General features: G+C 38.8%; 1 protein-coding gene across 1 annotated transcript in view; it reads right to left on the minus strand.

Moving 5' to 3' along the window:
* Positions 1–766: 766 nt before the first annotated feature.
* The window catches only part of LOC141933887 (phosphatidylcholine translocator ABCB4-like), a 50,544-nt gene continuing 32,120 nt past the window's right edge, over positions 767–19,190 (minus strand). Inside the window, exons 18-28 of the mRNA XM_074848988.1 lie at positions 18,017–18,094; positions 15,106–15,189; positions 14,043–14,246; positions 10,251–10,351; positions 9,159–9,299; positions 7,665–7,821; positions 6,294–6,491; positions 4,038–4,244; positions 2,436–2,582; positions 1,346–1,643; positions 767–847 (exon numbers count right to left, since the gene is read on the minus strand). Of these exons, the coding sequence (XP_074705089.1) occupies positions 1,437–1,643; positions 2,436–2,582; positions 4,038–4,244; positions 6,294–6,491; positions 7,665–7,821; positions 9,159–9,299; positions 10,251–10,351; positions 14,043–14,246; positions 15,106–15,189; positions 18,017–18,094 (1,524 nt within the window). The 3' untranslated portion in view covers positions 767–847; positions 1,346–1,436. The remainder of the gene's footprint in view (positions 848–1,345; positions 1,644–2,435; positions 2,583–4,037; positions 4,245–6,293; positions 6,492–7,664; positions 7,822–9,158; positions 9,300–10,250; positions 10,352–14,042; positions 14,247–15,105; positions 15,190–18,016; positions 18,095–19,190) is intronic.

Consider the following 19,190-nt stretch of genomic DNA (forward strand, 5'->3'; position numbering starts at 1 on the left):
ACCTACCCCTTCCTCTCTGGGGATTTCTGGGACCACAGACATCCTGGCAGAAATACGGAAAAAGGAAAACTATTTCAGCAAGTGTATTATGGAGAAAACGTCATTCAGTCACCAGCATAAGCAGAATTTTCTGTTCAGCTGGGACAGTCTGTGCCTTGCCTAGAGGAACTCGAGACAGAAGTGTATCCAGAGAGAATAAAATTAAATTCTGTGAGTTGTTAGAGCTACTTGTTATGTGTTGTGGATGCATGAATTCAAAAGCGTGGTGTTAATTTCCTTGTTGTAAGGACTAAAGCATTTTTGACTCAAAGTTGTTCTACTAAGTTTATGCTCTATGGATCGTGTGGGACTAAAGCATAAAGTGTTAAACAGGTTGGGGTTTTTTTTGTCTGTGGGAAAACATGTAATCAGTGCAGAAAGAGCATAATGCAGTAGGGGCTCTGATTTCAGGTCAGGGTGGTTAAGCTATGCAGTCCTGTTGTCCTAGGACAGGCACTATTTGCTTTGAAGATGCAGAGTAAAGCAGGGGGTTGCAGAAATTGGCTGCACCCATTGGCAAGCCAAGAATAGGAGCCAGGCTTCTGCACTGGGGGGACTGAGCAAGTTCCTGACAGGCTTCCTTTTTTCCCTGCTCCGGGTTGCACGTGCATTTATTTAGAAACAGTCATACCTGGAATGGTGCTTTGGGCCCATCTGTGTTGAGGAACACATCGCTACCTTTCTTCTGCCTGTGAGGGCTGGCATCTTTGTGCATAAGCAATAGCTACTCTCTCTCTATTTCCAGAGACTGCTTTTCTGAAAACTTTTTGGCCTCTTGCTGGTGTACATCTCACTGCCTCATCACTCACTGGAGTTTAGAGAGAATGCAAAGTTAGAACATGTAGTTACAATCAACCTGTAAAAACAACCCCTGAGACCTGAACAGATGAACGAGCTCTCATCCCTTTTCACTAGCGCTCTCTGTAACAGCTTGCTGCTGGCCCCAGGCTGGACACTGCTTTTTCCCTACCCTCAAAAGACCAACCTCTTCTCTCTCCAGTGTCTCTGTGCTCAAACCCTCTCCCTGTTTTTGAACACGCATCCCTTCACTGTGAGCTCCCGTGCTAGGTGCTGCAGAATCAATCTTCTCAGAGCCCGGAGGACAGAAGGGGCCCTCCACACCCGGAGTCCTTTGCTTTGTAGTTTGGCAAATCAGCAAGGTTTTTTCATGACTGCTACGTAGTCTTTAATTTGAGCAACTGAATTTTTGTGCTGGGGGAAGAAGAGGATTGGGTTCTTAAAGCAAGTGTACCTCAGTTATTTATTAGTTAACAGGGTTATAAGGAAACTATTTACAGAATTTTACCAAAACCAGAAGTAGTGAAGCATCCTTAAGTCTCATACAAAAGACTGAAGCAGCTGTAAAGCTGTGCTTCAGCGCCAGGTACTGCCCACCATCACATGTTGCATGACCCACTTTGGACATTGACCAGAGAATAGTAGATGCCTTTTTCAGCCAGGAGCTGCTGATGGGTCCCTTGCTCTACGACCTTGCCGTTCTGGACCACGGCAATCTTGTCAGCATTTTGGATGGTGGAGAGGCGGTGAGCTATCACGATGCAGGTGCGACCTTCTCTGGCTTTATCCAGCGCTTCCTGGACAATCTGCGCAATGAACAAACCAAAAGGTGAGTTAAAAACAAATGCAGCAGCTGTCTCCACCTGTAGTACCTCTAGTCTGTCATCTGTTACCTGTGATAAAGCAATGACAGAGGTGATGTTTCTATGGAGGTGAAAAAGTGTTACCCCTGATGACTGGTTCAGATCCCTGTTTGTACATCTGGGGTGAGGGACAGGCAGTGCTTGCTGGTGGGTGTGCATTCATGTTCTCACTTGCCTCAGAAGTCAGGTCAAGCTGACTTCTCCAAGGTCACAGCCCAGCCCTTCCTTACTGTCGCAGGTAGGTCTTAGTTGGTCAGTTTTAGAAATTGTCCCCAACAAATTGGTCTGGCTCCTTTGACAAGCCATGCACTTTCTCACTCACTTTCAGCAACATGGAAAACTGCTCCAACTTTGAGTCCACTCATTAGATAATTACAACTTAATCCCCCAAATAGTTCTATTATAAAATCATGGTATAATCAAATAACATGCTGGATGATTTTGTGTTCTAGTTTCTAAGCACTAAGTATGGTATACTTAGTACACATACTTTTAACAACACCCCTCCTCCCTTTAATACTCTGAAGGTTATGAATTCTTTAATGTCACCTGTTCTGGGCTCTGTGGCCACAAAGATACCAAATGTTGCAATAAAATTATTATGAAAATTGATAGTACTGAATTGCTTTTGGGATGGGGGGTGGGTGGGTAAGTTTGTTTTTCACAAAACGAGTCTCCTGTTGGCATGACCAGCCAACTTGCAAATCCCCATTTCTATTTGGGAAGCCAAGGTACCTTTTCACTTTCTGTATCCAGTGCAGAGGTAGCTTCATCTAACAGCAGGATTCGGGGCTGCCGTACAAGAGCTCGGGCAATAGCAACACGTTGCTTCTGACCACCAGAGAGCTGAGTTCCTTTGTCTCCCACGCGTGTGCTGTATTTCTAGATACAGAAAGTAAGCACAAGTGTAAACCTGGATTTGGACCTAATCCTGTGGAGCGTGACATTTGAGCTGCATTTCCACCGGGTGACGAGTCTGGGGCAGCCCCTTTCCCAGCCACGAGCTGAGAAACACATTTATGAGTATATTTAACTGCAAAGCAAACCCCGTGATGCTGAGCAAGGGCAGCGTCGTTTGTTTTGGGGTAGAGGACCAAGGTGCAAAGAAGTTGAGGGCAGGGCAGGAGAGGGAGATTGTGACGTTGCCGGGAGCAAACCCAAGATTCAACTTAGCACCAAGGAGCCCAGGCAGTCAGCTCTTCTCTCACCGCCCCAGTTCTCTCTAAGAGGAGAACTCAGCTTGAGAGACATTGAGAATGATTTAGGATGAATGAGAAGCCAGTCAAATTCAAAATCTCATCTGTCTTGCACTCTACTTTAAAGCTGACACAAATTTACTCAAGAAATTTGATTCCAGCTCTGTGCCTCCCCTGTTTGTTACCTGCTGTGTGAATAAATGTACATCTCTGATCTAAGGGATGAAGTTTTGCAGGGAAAACCCACCAACCTCCTTAGCCTGTAGGAATCTATTGACTGAGAAATATTTGTCCTAGCCCATATTTTCCACAAGAGCAAGCTGACAAACAGCTGTTAGCATCAGCCAATCACTTCACACAGCAGGTAGGAAGAGCTTTGCTTGCATTCCCCTGTCAGCAGCTGCTCAGCAGGACATGAACACATAGACTTCAGGGATCTTTTTCTTTTTCCTAGCATAATTATTCACAACCAATGTAGCAAACCTGAAACTGCTTTTCCGTCCAAGGTGCTATTTATTTTGCAGCAAAAAGATCCACTCTACCCAAGACTCAGCTTGTCACATCAGGTACAACCAGGAGGTAACAACAGGTATAAATAGGGAAAGGGAGAGAAAGAAGTGGGAACAAGGTGCTGGGTTTCTGTCTGCTCTTCCAAGTTAACTCTGTGTGTGACTTTACACACCCGGCTAATGAGATATTGAAAAAGGAGGGTGAGACCAGTGCTCTTTGGGCTGGCTTAGCACTTTCCTGTTGCTTTCACTTAACTGAAGGGAAGCACCCAGCCTCTTTTTTGGTATTTTCTGCATGTCTGTTGCTCCATGCTCTTCCATCTAGAATGACTTGCCTGAGTACCAATATCACCCAGGTTATTTTATTAACAGACACTTCTCCTGCAGAGATGAAGACCCCTCCCATTCAGGCATTTGCAGCAGTGGGCTTGAGCAAATGCCTGCAGCCACTGCCACCCACTAGCTCTCTGTTTGCCCTTTGGGTCTTGTGGGGACAAAAACCCCCCAAATTTCAATGTCTAATTGAGTCACAGAAATGTAAATGCTTTTAACCCATATATACTTAGGAAAGCATGGAGAGGCACTATGTTTTTTTTTCCCCAGATGAAAGTCGGAAATGAGGGCCTAATTACCTTTGGTAGTGATTCAATGAAGGAATGAATATTGGCCGCTTTTGCTGCGCTGACAATTTCCTCATGTGACACCTCCCGACTGTTATCTCCATATGCGATATTTTCAGCAACAGTGCAGTCGAACAAGATTGGTTCTTGTGAGACGATACCAATCTGAGCTCTCAGCCACTGGATATTTAGTGTCTTTGCATTTTGGCCATCCAGGAGCTAAAAAGTCAAAAATAATATGTTTTAATCATAGTACTTTATAGATGGTTGAGGTTTGTTTGTGTTTTTTCTTTTAAATTTAGCAACATTAAGGCCTCTAGCAGGCAGGGCACACAGGCCATTTCATTCCCTGAGTCTGTTAATTTAGGCACTTATGCATGGCAGCAGAGATGGAGAGATGAGTGTTAAAGCCAAGTTATGTCTGCAATCAATACAATAACACCAGATGTCTCTATGAATCTGAAAAACTCCAGCTGTGTGAAGCCACTATGTATTGCACCCCACTTTTTATCACTCTAAGAGCCAATACAAATCTGCTTTCTCTGTCACTTTGCTATCAGTATTAGAGACATTTGGCACTATGCTGGTGACAGAAAGATCTACTTCAGAAACCAGTAGATCTATACCACAATGTGTTTCCACAGCCACTTCCTTTATTAGCAGCTTTATCCCATCTCTGTTATGCTGATCTGGGTGTCAGATGTCCTCACCTCTCAAATAGCAGCAAAGGGGGACAGCAATGGACCACAGTCCCTAATCCCGTAACTGAATATCATCCTTGTACATCAGTGAGAAAAATTCATCTACCACCACTTGCTCATGTAAGATGAGATGCATGTTTAAAAATCTATACATCAGCACTTGAACTTCTCCTCTTCTCGCACTGTACCTTATCTGGACATTAGCATCCACAACTGTAAGTTTAATTAAGTCTGTTCTGCAGAGACTTATTTTGTCTAAAATAAAACATCAGTCCATCTTTCTGCTTTATGACTTCTGTCTAAAGCAGATGTAATGACCTGTGGACTAAATCACCATCCTCTTTCTGTGGGTGCACTGGGACATTGGACTCTTGGAGCCCAGATCATCTTTTCATTCTGTTTACACAACACCTGGTATTACCTAATTCAGGGCTTGGATTCCTCAGTACAATGATAAACTGAAAAATAATAGGCTAAATGTTTCTATCTTTACAAGAAAAATTATATTTGTGTGCACATGAGACTAGGGACCCCTTTGTAAGGAAGAACTTGACTTGCCAGCTGTTTTCTCTGTGGGTTGATGAGACAAATCTGTCTTCTTATTCTCAGAATATAATAAATAAAGGCGGTTAAATGATTAAGCACTGAATAAATTTTTTTTCCCAGTCTCAGGAAAAGGTATCTCACAGTTCAAGGCCACTCTCTCATTGACAAGCATGAGGAACTAAATACAAACTCCAGGGAAAAGAAGCCAAAAGGTCACTCCAGCATCTCCATCTGTCAAGAAGGCTATCTGTACTTCAGGCTGCAGTTCAGTTTGAGCTACAGATGACAGTTTTGCCTTTCACAGAGAGTCAGGACTATGGTGGGAGGCAGATATCTGGGTTTGGGAAGTCTGGTGGTCACATTTTTGGAGGAAGGATCCAAATCCTCTGAACTGAAGCCATGACTAAGGATGAAATATGGGTATAAGTGAAGAAACAGATGAAATATGAGATCACTTTATTTGGCAAGTACAAAATTGTCCTAGGAATGCATAGACATCTATCTTCAACCTCCAGATGCTTCAAGATCCAAGAAGATATTTTTCAGATTTTTTTTCATCTTCCCTTTACTTCATTTTTATATGCTAGGTGATGATGCAGTGAAGGTCTATGGCTACTCTAAGCAGTGCTGCTGTTAAATTTCCAACAATTTGTCCTTACTGTCATTAAACTAAACCTCAGTGATGCCAGTAGGCTCTGGTCATACCAATGTAGCAATTTTTCTCCATTAGATCTTGTTCTAGTAACTTGAAGTGACATGGGAAATTCAGAAATTTTACTTTCCTTCTACTTTCCCCATGATTGCATAGAGAATATTGAAAATCCATGTGTTCCTGCCTTTGATTTCCAAAATATTACCAAAAATTTGTATTAGAAACATTAACAAAAGTGGGTAGTTATACTAGCAAACATGTAATAAGATTATTTAAGAGGAAAAAAAAAAGGCAAATAAATTATATTAATAAAATAGAGTAAGCATGTATCATGTACCTGCAACTTACACTTTGATGTGGAACACTTACCATTTCTCCACTGAGGGGATCATAAAATCTCTCAAGCAGCTGAACAACAGTGCTCTTTCCACAGCCACTGCTACCAACAAGAGCCAGAGTTTGTCCCTTTTCTACTTTTAGATTCAAACCTCGTAGCACTTTGGCCTCTGGTCGGGTTGGGTAGTTAAATGTCACATCGTTAAATGTTATGTTTCCACCAAATATTTTCTGATTGAAACAGTAGAGTTAGGTCAATTTTTTAGGCTAAGGTAACGGTTCATAAAAAACTATGCAGAGCATTCATAAAAGAGATCAGTGGGAGTTTTTCCAGAAGATCAGACTTCTTTTTTTCCCAGGAATTAATATGTAGTGAGAAGCTATTGTGAAAACACAAATTCTCTCCTAAATATTCTACTCTGCAGGCATATTTTAATTAAAATTCTGTTCCGTAAACACAAATTCTGACAGCTTCTCTTACACCATCTGTTTAAACAAGATTACATTTTCAAAAGTAACAATAACTCTAGGTGGCTGACTTCTGTCTGCTTTGCAAGGACCTCATTCAGATTCTTGGCATGTTTTTTGCTGGTTTTTTTTTTCATTTTTGTCCTTAAAGATACTGAAAATAATCTACTATTTTTGATCTGTGCACAGAATCAACCCTTCTACTTAAAGATCTTTTCTAATTAATTTACTATACAATGTAATATGATATATGTAATATAGATACATGCCTACACAAGAAGAAATATAGTTCATATGAATGAGTATATATAAAATGTAAATACAGACATATGCAAATGACCAATCAACATAACAGCTCAAATGTATAACGCTTGCTAGGACTCACAGCTATTTTCCTTTCTTATGTGTGTGTGTATATATATGCATATAAACACATATATAAACATAATAAACACAGGGTTTGTAATATATATGTGATAGTTTTCTGTGATGTTCTGTCCTCTGTTGTATGACAGGCCACATGCACCCATATGTTTGTATACATTGTTGGTTACTAAAATATGTGACAATCTATTATGGACGACTTGCAAATAAATTATCCCTCAAAAATTTTTGGTTAAATATTAAAGGCCAAGTTATATGTTCAAGATCCATGCTCAGGTAGCTTCATGCAAAAAAGTCTTGAAAAACTACCTCTGTTGCATTAACCCTACTTCCACTGACTCTTAAAGGTGTTTCACCAAGAGACAGGTGAGGTTTTGGCAGCAGACAAAAAACAAAGCTTAACCCCAATTTGGTTGGATGAGTCAGATATGAATGGGCTCACACAGTGCTTGTTCTCAAGGAGCTATGATGTGGGTGGGAGAAAAAAAGAAAAACAGGCTTGAAATAAATTAGAGGAGTATGCTAGTTGTGCATAACACCGTGCTTACTTACAGGCTTCTCTCCTTCCTCACTGTAGCTATCTATGGAGGGTACTCTTTCAAACAGCATGAACAAGTAGGCTGCTGACATTTTGGCTTTGGCATAGTCTGGAGTGAAAGAAGTGCTTTGTCCTAATGCCATTGCACCAAATACAATAGCTGAAAAAACTCTGTAAAGATAAAAAGAAGAAAAATATATTGACATTGTTGTGACAAAGGCAAGAAAAGCATTTATGGGCAGATTAGGGGCTTCAGATAAATACTCATTCATAAGGCTAAGGTAGGGTAAGAGCTGTCTACTGTAAACTCTGTCACTTTTTTCCTTACTGAGAAAATCTGTAATTTGTTTGTAGGGAAGAGAGTAGCACGCTAAGCTTCCCTTCCTTGCCTACTTGTCTGGATTTATTAGAAATGGATGTGTTGATTTCTGTTTCTGTTCTTAATGCATGAGATGTGTTAGGATGTATAGTTCCTTGCAGCTCAGTTTTGTCTATAAAATTGAAGGTATAAGTTGTGGAGCAGTCTGAGGATTATGGAGAAATTTGCCATTCTACATTTCTTTTGAATGGCCCGGTCTTCCAGGCACAGTCAAATCCTTGAGTTCAGGAGAAATAGGCAAAAGGCAAATGGGAGATGAGAAAGAGGCTTGAAATCTGGGGTGAGCAAAAGGCAGTAGGAGAGGAGATACACAAGGAGAAGGGATTCACTTGAATGTGTAGGGAAAGGGAGGGTAACGCTGGTATTTGAGAAGGGGTTGGTGTAATCAGGGTAAGAAGCAGCTTTAGCTTCAGCAGCATTTCTTGCCAGGCAGGAGTGTGTCAAGTGCTGAAAGCAAGCATGGGATGTGCATGGGAGACAAGGTGTCTATTGACAAATACAGACAGGGGTTTCAGCCGCAGGGAGAAAAGCAAAAGACTTGGTTAGATGCTGGAGATAGGGAGGGAGGGAGGAAAGAGAAGGTTGGAAAGGTGCCAGTCAGTGGGAACAACTCTCCAGAAACACTTGGAGAAGCTTTTTCAGCTCTGGCTAGGCATTTTACAGATTGGGTGTTTGCCAAACCTTTCTCCTGCTCTCCACCTCTCTTGTCCCAGGGCTCATAATTTCCTCATCTCAGTTTCTTTCATTACTTGCTCCACTTACCTTTTAATCTTGTCCACCTACACTCCCTACAGCTAAGCCATGTGATTCTGTTGTTAAAGAAACCTTGTTGGCCATGAAAACAAGGAATAGCTTTGCTTTGCTTGTCTTCATGTTGCCTTCCTTTTACCCTGGGCAACCAGATTACAAGGGAAATTGTGTGTAGGTAGCTAAACACAGTCTGAAAGCATCACTTACTTTGGATTTGTAATAGCCCAATGAAAGAAAGGGAATGTAAGGGTGAAGAATGGAAGACAGAAGTATTTATTGATTCTTTCAGTTCTATAATCCATCATTTCATGATACCTATAGAAAAATCAAACATACGCTCCCACATGGACAAAAAAGAACCTAACAAAGAGATACTTACAAAAGCACATCTTTAAACCGCATATGTCCATTTCTCACTAGGTAGGCACCAAACCTAAAACACCCAGCATAAGTAAAGTACATAATAGCTTGTGTAAAGGCAAAAGTAAATCCAAAGATATGTGCCTTCTTTACAGAATTTCTGTAACAGAAAAAACATATAATCATGACCATATTATACATTCCCTTGTAGCAATCAAGAATGTAAAGCGTATTCTATAATTCAAAGGAATCCACAAGTCCTCAGCATTTTAAAGTGAAATAATCTCCAGCTCTTTGTAAGATCCTAACCTAAGACGCCATCATTCCTGTACGCTTCAGTTTCCTCTCTGCAAAAAACAATGAGACTATTGGGATAGAATAAATTGCTTTAACTCTGAGTATTTTGAGCATGTAAAATTTGTATTGTCTTCACCTCATACATTCATTAAAATTATTTTCAAAATTATAATACAGTTGCAATTCAAAATTTCAACTAACTGATGCATGAGGAAATTTGAGAACTTTAGAATTTCTACAAAATAGAAATTACTTCAATAAAACAAATTTTTTTGCTTTATTTTACATTGAACTAAAGCAAGTGACATTTCGTGAGGTTTCACATGATCTGCTATAGTACTTCAATAAAATAGCAGAGTGAACAAATACAGAAGCTGCTATGCAGGTCCACCCTTCTGGTTCCTTCCCTGGGAAAATTCCACTGATTTTTATAGGAATCTTACCTAAACATACAGGTAAAAACTGACTTTTGGTTTGTTAAACAATAGATTCCCTCAGAAGAAAGGGCTTGTGATTATAAGAATTAATAAAGGCTTCTATTTCCAGAATTACAGCAGCCAATAACAACATCGTGGAGACTTTGGGGGGAAAAAAAAGTAATTTAAAACATTACCTTTAGAATATTACCTAAAATGTCAAGATCATTATCTTGAAGGGAAAGATAATCTATATTTTTTATGTCAAAGCTGAGTTTGGAATGAAAGATTTTATGATGCACTGACAGAGAAATTGTGATTCAGTTTACTGGTGTTAATTTATGTTCATTTTAAAAAAGAATATTTCAATAACTTTTTTAAAAGAAGCATTCTTTTACCTATATGATGCTTGAAAACTTTGTCCATACATAAGCTCAAATTTTCTTTCCTGAGTCAAAGTAACAACAGTTCGAATATTTTCTATGGCTTCTGAAGCAATCTGAATCAGAGAGCAGATATTCATCAGCAGAAAAACAAGATTATACGGAAATTTTTAAACATAATATGATAAATAGAATAACTACAACAGAAGTATGTCTACAATATTGTTGAAAGTTTGGTTGCAACATTTGTAGATATGCTGCTGTTAAATAATATATCCAATTAGCATGGATTATAGCAATGAAGTTGAGACAGCATACATTTTAGCACAGGCCAGCAATGTGATTTTATTTTCCAGTGGGCTTGTGTAACCTGTCACGAGGATGATGCCATGCAGCTGTCATTGCTGTGGGAGCCAGTCAGGATAAACTGAACAAGCCTACATTACCTCCAAATGCATTTGGAACTGCAAGGTAAACATATGTCCACATTTTCAAAAGCGACTAGTGACTTTAATCTCACGAATAAAGAAATGGTCTTTCCTAGGGTGCATTCTCAGTATTTGTGGAAAAACAGGAGTCTTTCAAAACTCCTAAAGAGAAACTCCAAACCACTGGCCATTCCTAAAAATGTAGAGACAGATTTTCCTGTCCCATATGGCAGCTTGGCATCTAATTCCTATTAACATTATATCTTTGAAAATCTTCCTGTTTTGCCACAGAAGAAAAAATAGTAGAAGTTTTCCAAAATGCTTAATGATGCTAGGTACCCAATCTTGATTGAAAACTAGTGGAAGTTCATTACTTAATTTTCTTAATGATCCCCAAATATTAAGGGGATTTACTTGTAGTTTATTAATATCATCAGCAAATCTTTTAATAACAACAGTTGATTTAGCCTCAGTCAAGAATCCATCAAATCAAAACTCAAAATGTAAAGCATCTTGGAAAGCAATTTTGTAAATTATATTAACGGAACGCTATACTCATTCAAGCTCAAAATTTGGTTCCAATGTGCTCATTTTATGGGAAAAGAAAATTTAAAATTATCCACTGTCTAGAGTCACCTATGACCTGGGACTCAAGCTCAATTCTTTCTCACATATTGTCACCCATGTAAGATTCGCACACTGTGGAATCCCACTAACTTCACAGAAGCACCCCTTAGTGTCGGTACCACTCCAAATCCTGTGCTCATGGATTATACCAGGAACTAACTGATTCCATTAGATAAGCGTATGACAAATTCTGCTGCTCATAAGGAAGGCATGAAATACATTTACTCTCTTCTACCTATGTTGTTTCTGCGCTACCTTTCAATGAGAGTAGTTTATTTTTATCTCTCCTGTGTGAAGGTGGCAATTCTCCATAGGGAGTTTTTGAGGAAGAACCCCTCTTTTAAAGAGAAGAGTAGATTTTTATCTAGAGCTAAAAATAGTTGCTTGGGACTTGTTTTTCTTCAGGTTTGCTTGATATGTTGAGAATGAAACATTTTACTGAATTTCTATGGAAATATATATGGTTTAAATTTTGCCAGAAACTGGGGATCTGCAAAAAATTGTTTTGATTAATGTAGTCTGCTAAAACCAGATATTCAGGTCATTGCCTAACAATCATGTAACTGTTCTTACAAATAGTCTCCAAGGAAGTTGGCATGAGATAATCAGCTGTAAACAACTTGACTATGAGATAGCTTTAAAATATTTCAGAGCATAAGAATGCAGTCAACAAGGTTACTTGTTTGGCAAAATTTTATGAATAATTAGTGACAGTATTTTGAATTTTTTCTTGATTACCCTATCATGTAAAAAAGAACAGGCTTCTTTTTTTTCAACACATATATACTTTTAAAAATAAATCTATTTTAACTTCTTGTTTTAATGTGTAACAAAACACCTCTAGGCCTTTACTGCAAATGTAGAAACCAGCTTGGAAGCAAACATGACTCAGTCTTCAACTCAGTAAGAAAAAGGAAAAGCCTAGCAGCTGTAAACACATGAGAACTAACCTCCAAAAATTTAACTATACCCATGCATTTGGCAGACCCTTCTTTCTACATCATTACTTCTATATAATAAGTAGAATAAATGCTTAGACAATCTACAAATAAGAAACAGAGCAGACTAAGTAACATGAGGGATAAGATATTAAAATAATTAAGTAAGGTGGGAAAACTAACATAACTGCATGTAAGTGCTATCTGGCTCCCCTACAAAGACAAACATCATGTTTTCTTTATGTCTGTATTACTGATAAGAATAGTTTTACAGACAGGTAAAGTGAAAATTTTCTCTGCACAGCCAATTTAAATAAGCTTTGAGGCTGAGAAGATTTACAGTTGTCTCAATAACAACCTTTAATGAATTTGCTCTCCTTAGAAGCAAGATTGTTTTGGACTGTTTCTTTGGTTTTCTAACAGTTAACCTGTGGGCTCACAGAGGTTTCTAAGTTTCACTTCCAGTCCTTGCATTACCCTCTCTTGTCTTTTCCCAACCACCATTATCAGCCGAGGCTGTTAAGTAGCCAGTGCAATCATTGTATGATCTGGAAAGAGACACAGAAAATAGATAACAAATTTAGCCAGATCATACAATGATTGCACTGGATGCTTATTTCAAAAGAGCGTTGTGAGACTGTTTGTTAAATTCAAGTTGTATTGTAAGCCTCAGCTGAAAACTGTTGTAGAAGTCATGATAAATAAAAGATGAGTTAATTCCCTTGAATTCTCTTGACTATTTGTTATGTTTTTACTGGGAAAAATTATTGTTAGAGAATACTCATGTACATGTGTCAGTGGATGACAACGTTCTGCGGATGCCTTGTGATTTGGCCTTACAAATGAATCATTGCTATGTAGATTTATACCAAAATGCCTGGCAGGCAAATGCAAAAGGAATTTCCTTTCTTTGTATTTTAGTGTGAAAAGGGCTAGGAGCAAACACCCAAAACCATTTTCTAATCAGCCTGGAGGCACAGAAATGCCTCTGAGAAACTTTCCTAATGTAGGTCATGGAAAGAGAGACTAAGATTTGCTGTGCTGGGACTCCACTGCACAACTGACCACAGTGTAATGGGAGGGAGGGAAAGGGCAGAAGAGAAGATCACACAGGTGCTGTGCTGCTTGGAGTGTGTCAGAAACCCAGTCTCCACTGAGCACGGTCCAGGAAGTGAGAAAACAGTTCTCCTCAAAGTTATGAAATAAAGTAATACCCTCCCTCTTTGCTGCCATGCTCACATTTTCCTTTGAAGCAGATTCCCAGGCTCCTGCTTCCCTTCCCAGCTGAGAAGGAAAGGAATGAACATCAGAGCGAGGGATTGCAGGGCACAGTCAGCTACACTGTCACCGTGATGTCTTCATGCATCCTTGTTACTGATGGTTTGTTTCTATACTGTGCCTTTTTGTACTAAGCCCACAGACAACTGCAAGGTGAGAGAAAGAAGATGTGTGACAGGTAGAAAAGAGGGGCACTGAAAGGAAACAAACTGGAAAGAAATGAAGAAAAGGAAAAAGAAGCAGAGTGCTGGGAAAGAATAGGGAACCCAAATGCAGGCTTGGGACAGGCATCAGAGATCCAGGACTTTTAAAATGCTTAGTATGCTCTGAGTGCTACAAACTATTTGAGAACATAAATTAATAACTCACATTTTCAATTTTCAGCTTCATATTTGCTATATTACCATTTTGTCAAAGCAATACAACAATGAAGACTTTTACTTCTTTGAGTATATTCTTGATCCATCACCAATGTCCCTATCAAGCAACACTGTGTAATACAACATAAAACCAGATAAAAACATCACCGAACCAACCTTTCCTGCAATTTCCAGTTCCTTCTTATCTTTTTTTGCATGTCCAGCAAGCATCTTCATTTGAATCATTCCTGTTACAGCAATAATTGGCACAATGGCTAAAAGCAGAAGAGTCAGCTGCCAGCCATGGATCAATGACAAAACAATTCCAGTCCCAAGATTAGCTACATTTTGGGCAATTAGTGCCAGTCTAGAACCTGTAGCCTGGAAAAGAATGAAACCATTGTAAATTACTCTGTTTTATTTGAAAACTAGACAGGAAATATTTGTTACCTAGAAAATTGAGATTTATTCACCAGAGGACGTCTGAAAGCGCTTAATTTGGTCTAAATATTCTGCAGAACTGGATGCTTTATCTTTTGAAAAATGATTCTATTGTACAGATCATTCCCCCAAGTCTTCTGTATCCTATCTAGATTTCCTCCTCTGTTTCCATCCATTCATTCAGATTTATAGTCCTTGTTTTAAGGTTTTGCCCAAGAAAACAATGCCATCTCATAAATCTCATATTTTTTTAAACCATGACTTCAAACTTGCCAGTTTTCCTGAAACATGGCATTTCTTAACCTGTAGTCCGAGACCATTTTTTTTCCTTGACTACTTTTAACTTCAAGCATGTGACAAACACAGTGCTGCAATGAGAACAATCGTCATTTTGAGGCATGCACTTAAACATTTTCTTAATATTTGTAACATTTATCATGAAAACACAATGCTGTCTAGACATCTAAGTAGGTTGGATAAATAACTTCAAATAAACAGACTCCTTGGATGACTCATTTATACTAGTGATAACAGGACTGAACATTAGTATGAATTAAAAGCAAAAATGTAGATATAGATATATATAAATAAAATACATATCTTACCTACTGTTATGATATTAAATTCCTGTGTGATACCCCCAAAAATTAATACAAAATTAATTAATAATATTATATTATTTAATAAATAATAACAGCTTCCAGATGACTGTGTGTGCAGGATTTCTACTTATCGAATCCCATCTGTAACTTATTCCAGGCTAAACCAAATTAGAAAAATGCCAGTGCTTGTTACTTACTCCTTTCACTTGTGAGGCATCATTAGCAAGTCTTGTAATTAATGCTCCAGTGCTATTTTTGGGATCATCAAACCAGCTGATCTCCTACAACATGAAATAGAGTTATTATAAACTTAAAATATCTAGTTTGCACATCACCTAACCAGACTAGGTAAGAGAACTTAATCACTTTGGATTACGAAGGGATGACACACAATATGGTGTTCTTTACCTGTAGTCATATATACAATAGACATAAAAGTTTATTAAAGATATGGGAACACAAAACTCAAATCTAAATTGTGTTAACAACTCATATATCCTTTTTGCAATAGCACAAACACTACCACATTATTTCACAGTAAAAGTAGCTTTACAAGAAATTGTTGCTTGTGAATTTAACATGTTTTTGATGATCAGATGCTCACTAAATAGAGGGACAATTTAGGGATGATTACTTGGATGTATAACATTCATCTGCAAAGACTACTAACTAAACAATATACTTTCTCCTGTTACAAAGCTAAAAATACATCTTCATTCTCTGTTAGTTACAAGTACTGTGAAATCTGTAAGTCTGATGTGAAATGTTTCGAAAGTCTGAGTGTTGCTGCAAAATTTCTGTGGTGTCTGAGAAGACAGATGTAAAATGGTATGCAGTGATGGGAACTTACTCAAGACTACCTCTTCCTCATCTGGAAGACACTATTTTCAGGGAAAAAAATCTTGTCAATCTTTTGTATCTCATTAACAATTCAGATTAATTGGTCAGAGGGATCAGTGACTCTAAAACATTTGTTTGAAAACTATATGTCTGAATTAAATGCAAAACACTTGTCTTATTTAAATCCAGGAAGTAAAAATAAGATATTCACTTGTGTCTTTCCTCCAGATTTGCCAAATATCAAAACCAAAAGATCATTTTCATGAAACAATCTAAGTATTTGTATTACTTTATGTATACATAATTCTAACCAACAGTATGGTATTTTTGTGTAATAACTGTTCATAAGGTTACTGTAAGAGCTTTTATATTTCCTACCATTAGTGTATAAATGCATAACCTTTAGACATCAACAAGCATGCTACATTTTGATTTCTTGGGGTTTTATTGAGGGTGAAGGGATTATTTTTAAATGCTGTACTTATTCTTAAGTACAGTAAGAAAAAAAAGATGTCAAAGAAAGAGTTTCAATCTGGCTGTAGGCTCACATAGCCAGATGGCTGCTTTGGCGTTATATGGAGAATGCACCACATGTGTTGGTGCTAATACACAAAATCCTCCCAGGTCCCACTGCTATAGTGCCTGATACTTGAACGTGGTGCCAGGTGGACACTATTTTCACACGAGAGTGAGAAAAGTGAATATAATGACATTACTTGACCATGAAAACCTCTCTGTTACCTTTACGAACTTTCAAGACCTTCCTTCGGGGATCTGCTGAGATTCAGCGTGGTCTTAGAGACCTCACTTTCCTCCTGGGCTAGTCAAAAAAGTCTCATGGGACTTAATTTCCAAGGACCTATAATCCCTTCCCATATAAACCACAAAGAAGAGGCATCTGGGCCCCCCATGAAAGGGGTCAACAAAAGGGAAGCCTGATGTGACTCAGTTTGGCTCTGGGAACTTCTCAAGGAGGGAACGACCCTCTGGAGACCAGGGAAACTTCACTCAGCTATATGGGCTGAAGAAGTGGTGGGGTTGTGCCTGTTTGGAAACCTCCTCTTTGGTCCCAGACTGCTGATGTATCAGACTGGGGTGGTTGGAATAGACCACTGTCTGTAGTGAGTGAAAGGCAAGGGAATGATGTGTCTAGTCTCACATTGCTCTGCTTTCTACTACCTCAGGGATTACATGCATGGTCACAGCTGGGTCAACTGGGAGTAAAATTTAATCAAAATTCAGAGAAGGATTGAATTTATGCTGTGGATTGATAATATGATACTGAATACCAACATTTCCTTGAAATACTTGATGAATTAAAAGAAACACCTCAGTAGGAAATCAACTGGTAAAGGTAGGAGTGGCAGCAAAAGAGGGGCAAAAATATCTGAGTTAGTTCTAGCTGCGGTGAAATACGAACTGGAAATGCTGGCAAGCCTGCAGGACAGATACCAGTGCAGGCTGTGCCTCCCAGGTAGGGCTCACCAGTTTGCACTGGTACATTACCCACACTGCAGCGAGTAGGGATGCTGAGCAGCTCACCACTGCACTGGCTCCAGGAAGCAGCTAATGCTGACCATCAAACAATGGTGATAAGGCTGGTTACACATGTAGTTAGTATCCTTGCCATCCTCCTCACTGCTTAGCAACTAAGGACTGCTATGCTTGGATTTCAGGCTGATTATTTTTAAAAGTTTTCACTCTGCTGCTGAATGTACTTCTACTAACAGCAGAGCCCTGTTCCTATCCCTGACCCTCCCATGGCTGTCTTTGCCTCTGTGCCTGCTACATAGGAGCAGCCACCAGTTTAGTGAGTGCAGCTAGTCAGATATTCAGATATTCAGGTCCTATAACCTTCACTAGTAATTATTTGTGGATCCTAACCTATACATGGAGTTAGCTGACCATGAAGGCTGATCTGAATTTCAGATTCAGTCTCTTAGAGTACAGCCTACTTTCTCTGGTCCTCAAAGGTGCTTTGATTTTATTAAATAAGTTAAATAAACAGTACCATTACCTTTGAGTTTTCCTACACTTGACCTATAATTATATCAATAAAAAGGTTTTAAAACAATTTAAAATATCTAGCTGGACTTGTTATGTAGATTTAGTCCGGTCAGTTTCTAAACTGAGCTAAAGAAATCAGTGTGGTATCTTTATGGATATGATTACAGGATGACTACCTAAATAAACACAAAGATAATTTATGGCACATAAACAAAAAAGCATTTCTAAAGCTCCAGAAAGCTAAATATATAATGCTTTTACCTGTCTCAGAACCGCTCTAAATGCCATGGATCGAAGCCTCATTGTAAGGATTTCTCCAGCTTTGCCAAATGTGAAACCCTGTTTGAGAAAAAAGAAAAAAGGTTTGTATTACCTAATCACAGTTTTTGTCTTTTTCAGATAAATAAAGTGACTATCTGCATATAATATTAAAAAAACTATTACTAAGTAAAAAAATATTCTAGCTGTAATGGAAATAATCAAAGTTTTTAAAAGCTAAATTTAGCACCTATAAGGGTAGAGCAAAGAATGAGACACTGTTTTTTAAGAAACAAATTTATATCATGTAATAGTCTTCAGGTCCCACCAAGCAGTGTTTTTAATTACAGGAGTTTTTCTATCACACCTGATCTCAGATGGAAACCAGTTACTTCAAAGTAACAGGCTCGGTGCTATTGCAAGTAAGACCCTATACTTTTTTTAGGCACTGTACAAATACCAGGGGTTCCCCTCTCTCTCTAAGAGCTTACAATCAAAAAACTGTAGTGCTACCGGTTATTTTCTAGGGGAAGCCTCTGAACCTGCACAGATACTCACTGACTACAACACAACTCAGCGTGCACAAAGACGTACTGGTGAATCTGTCACTTCTGGGCCAGGGCCATGCAGGATCAGACTACGCAGGAATGAGATGAGAGAGACAGGCAGACACATTTGAGTGGACAATTATCCATAACAGCTATACCACCAATTTCTTTTCTTTTCCAAGGCCATCACAGAAGTATGAATTTTGAGATTGGTTCTTGCTGAAGAGAGGGCAAGGGCTGGAGGTAATTTCAGAAAAGGCCTCTGTTGTCTCAGGGACATCAGGCAGAAGGTAACAAGGTGGTGTTCAGAAGTCTACATATGATTGGGCAAGGCCAACACAAGTAGCTGAGCAATAATTAATGGGATTTATGCATGTAAATGAGATGCACATCAAGTCACATAAAAAGTGACTTATTTACGTATGAACTTGGCAGTTTTCCTGCAATATACGTAATTCCATGCATTGGCAAATGCATATTATGTGTATGTGGGAATTTAGACTGTTTCAGAAAATCTGGTCAAAACTATTTGATCCTGTACAAACAGAAGGATGCATCCCGTAAACTGAAGAGGTGATTAGAAATATTATTTAACTTTCACAGTATGGAGCTGTGAGTAATCTTAAATT

The sequence above is a fragment of the Strix aluco genome, chromosome 1 (genome assembly GCF_031877795.1).
Source record: "Strix aluco isolate bStrAlu1 chromosome 1, bStrAlu1.hap1, whole genome shotgun sequence".
In the NCBI taxonomy this organism is placed as follows: Eukaryota; Metazoa; Chordata; class Aves; order Strigiformes; family Strigidae; genus Strix; species Strix aluco.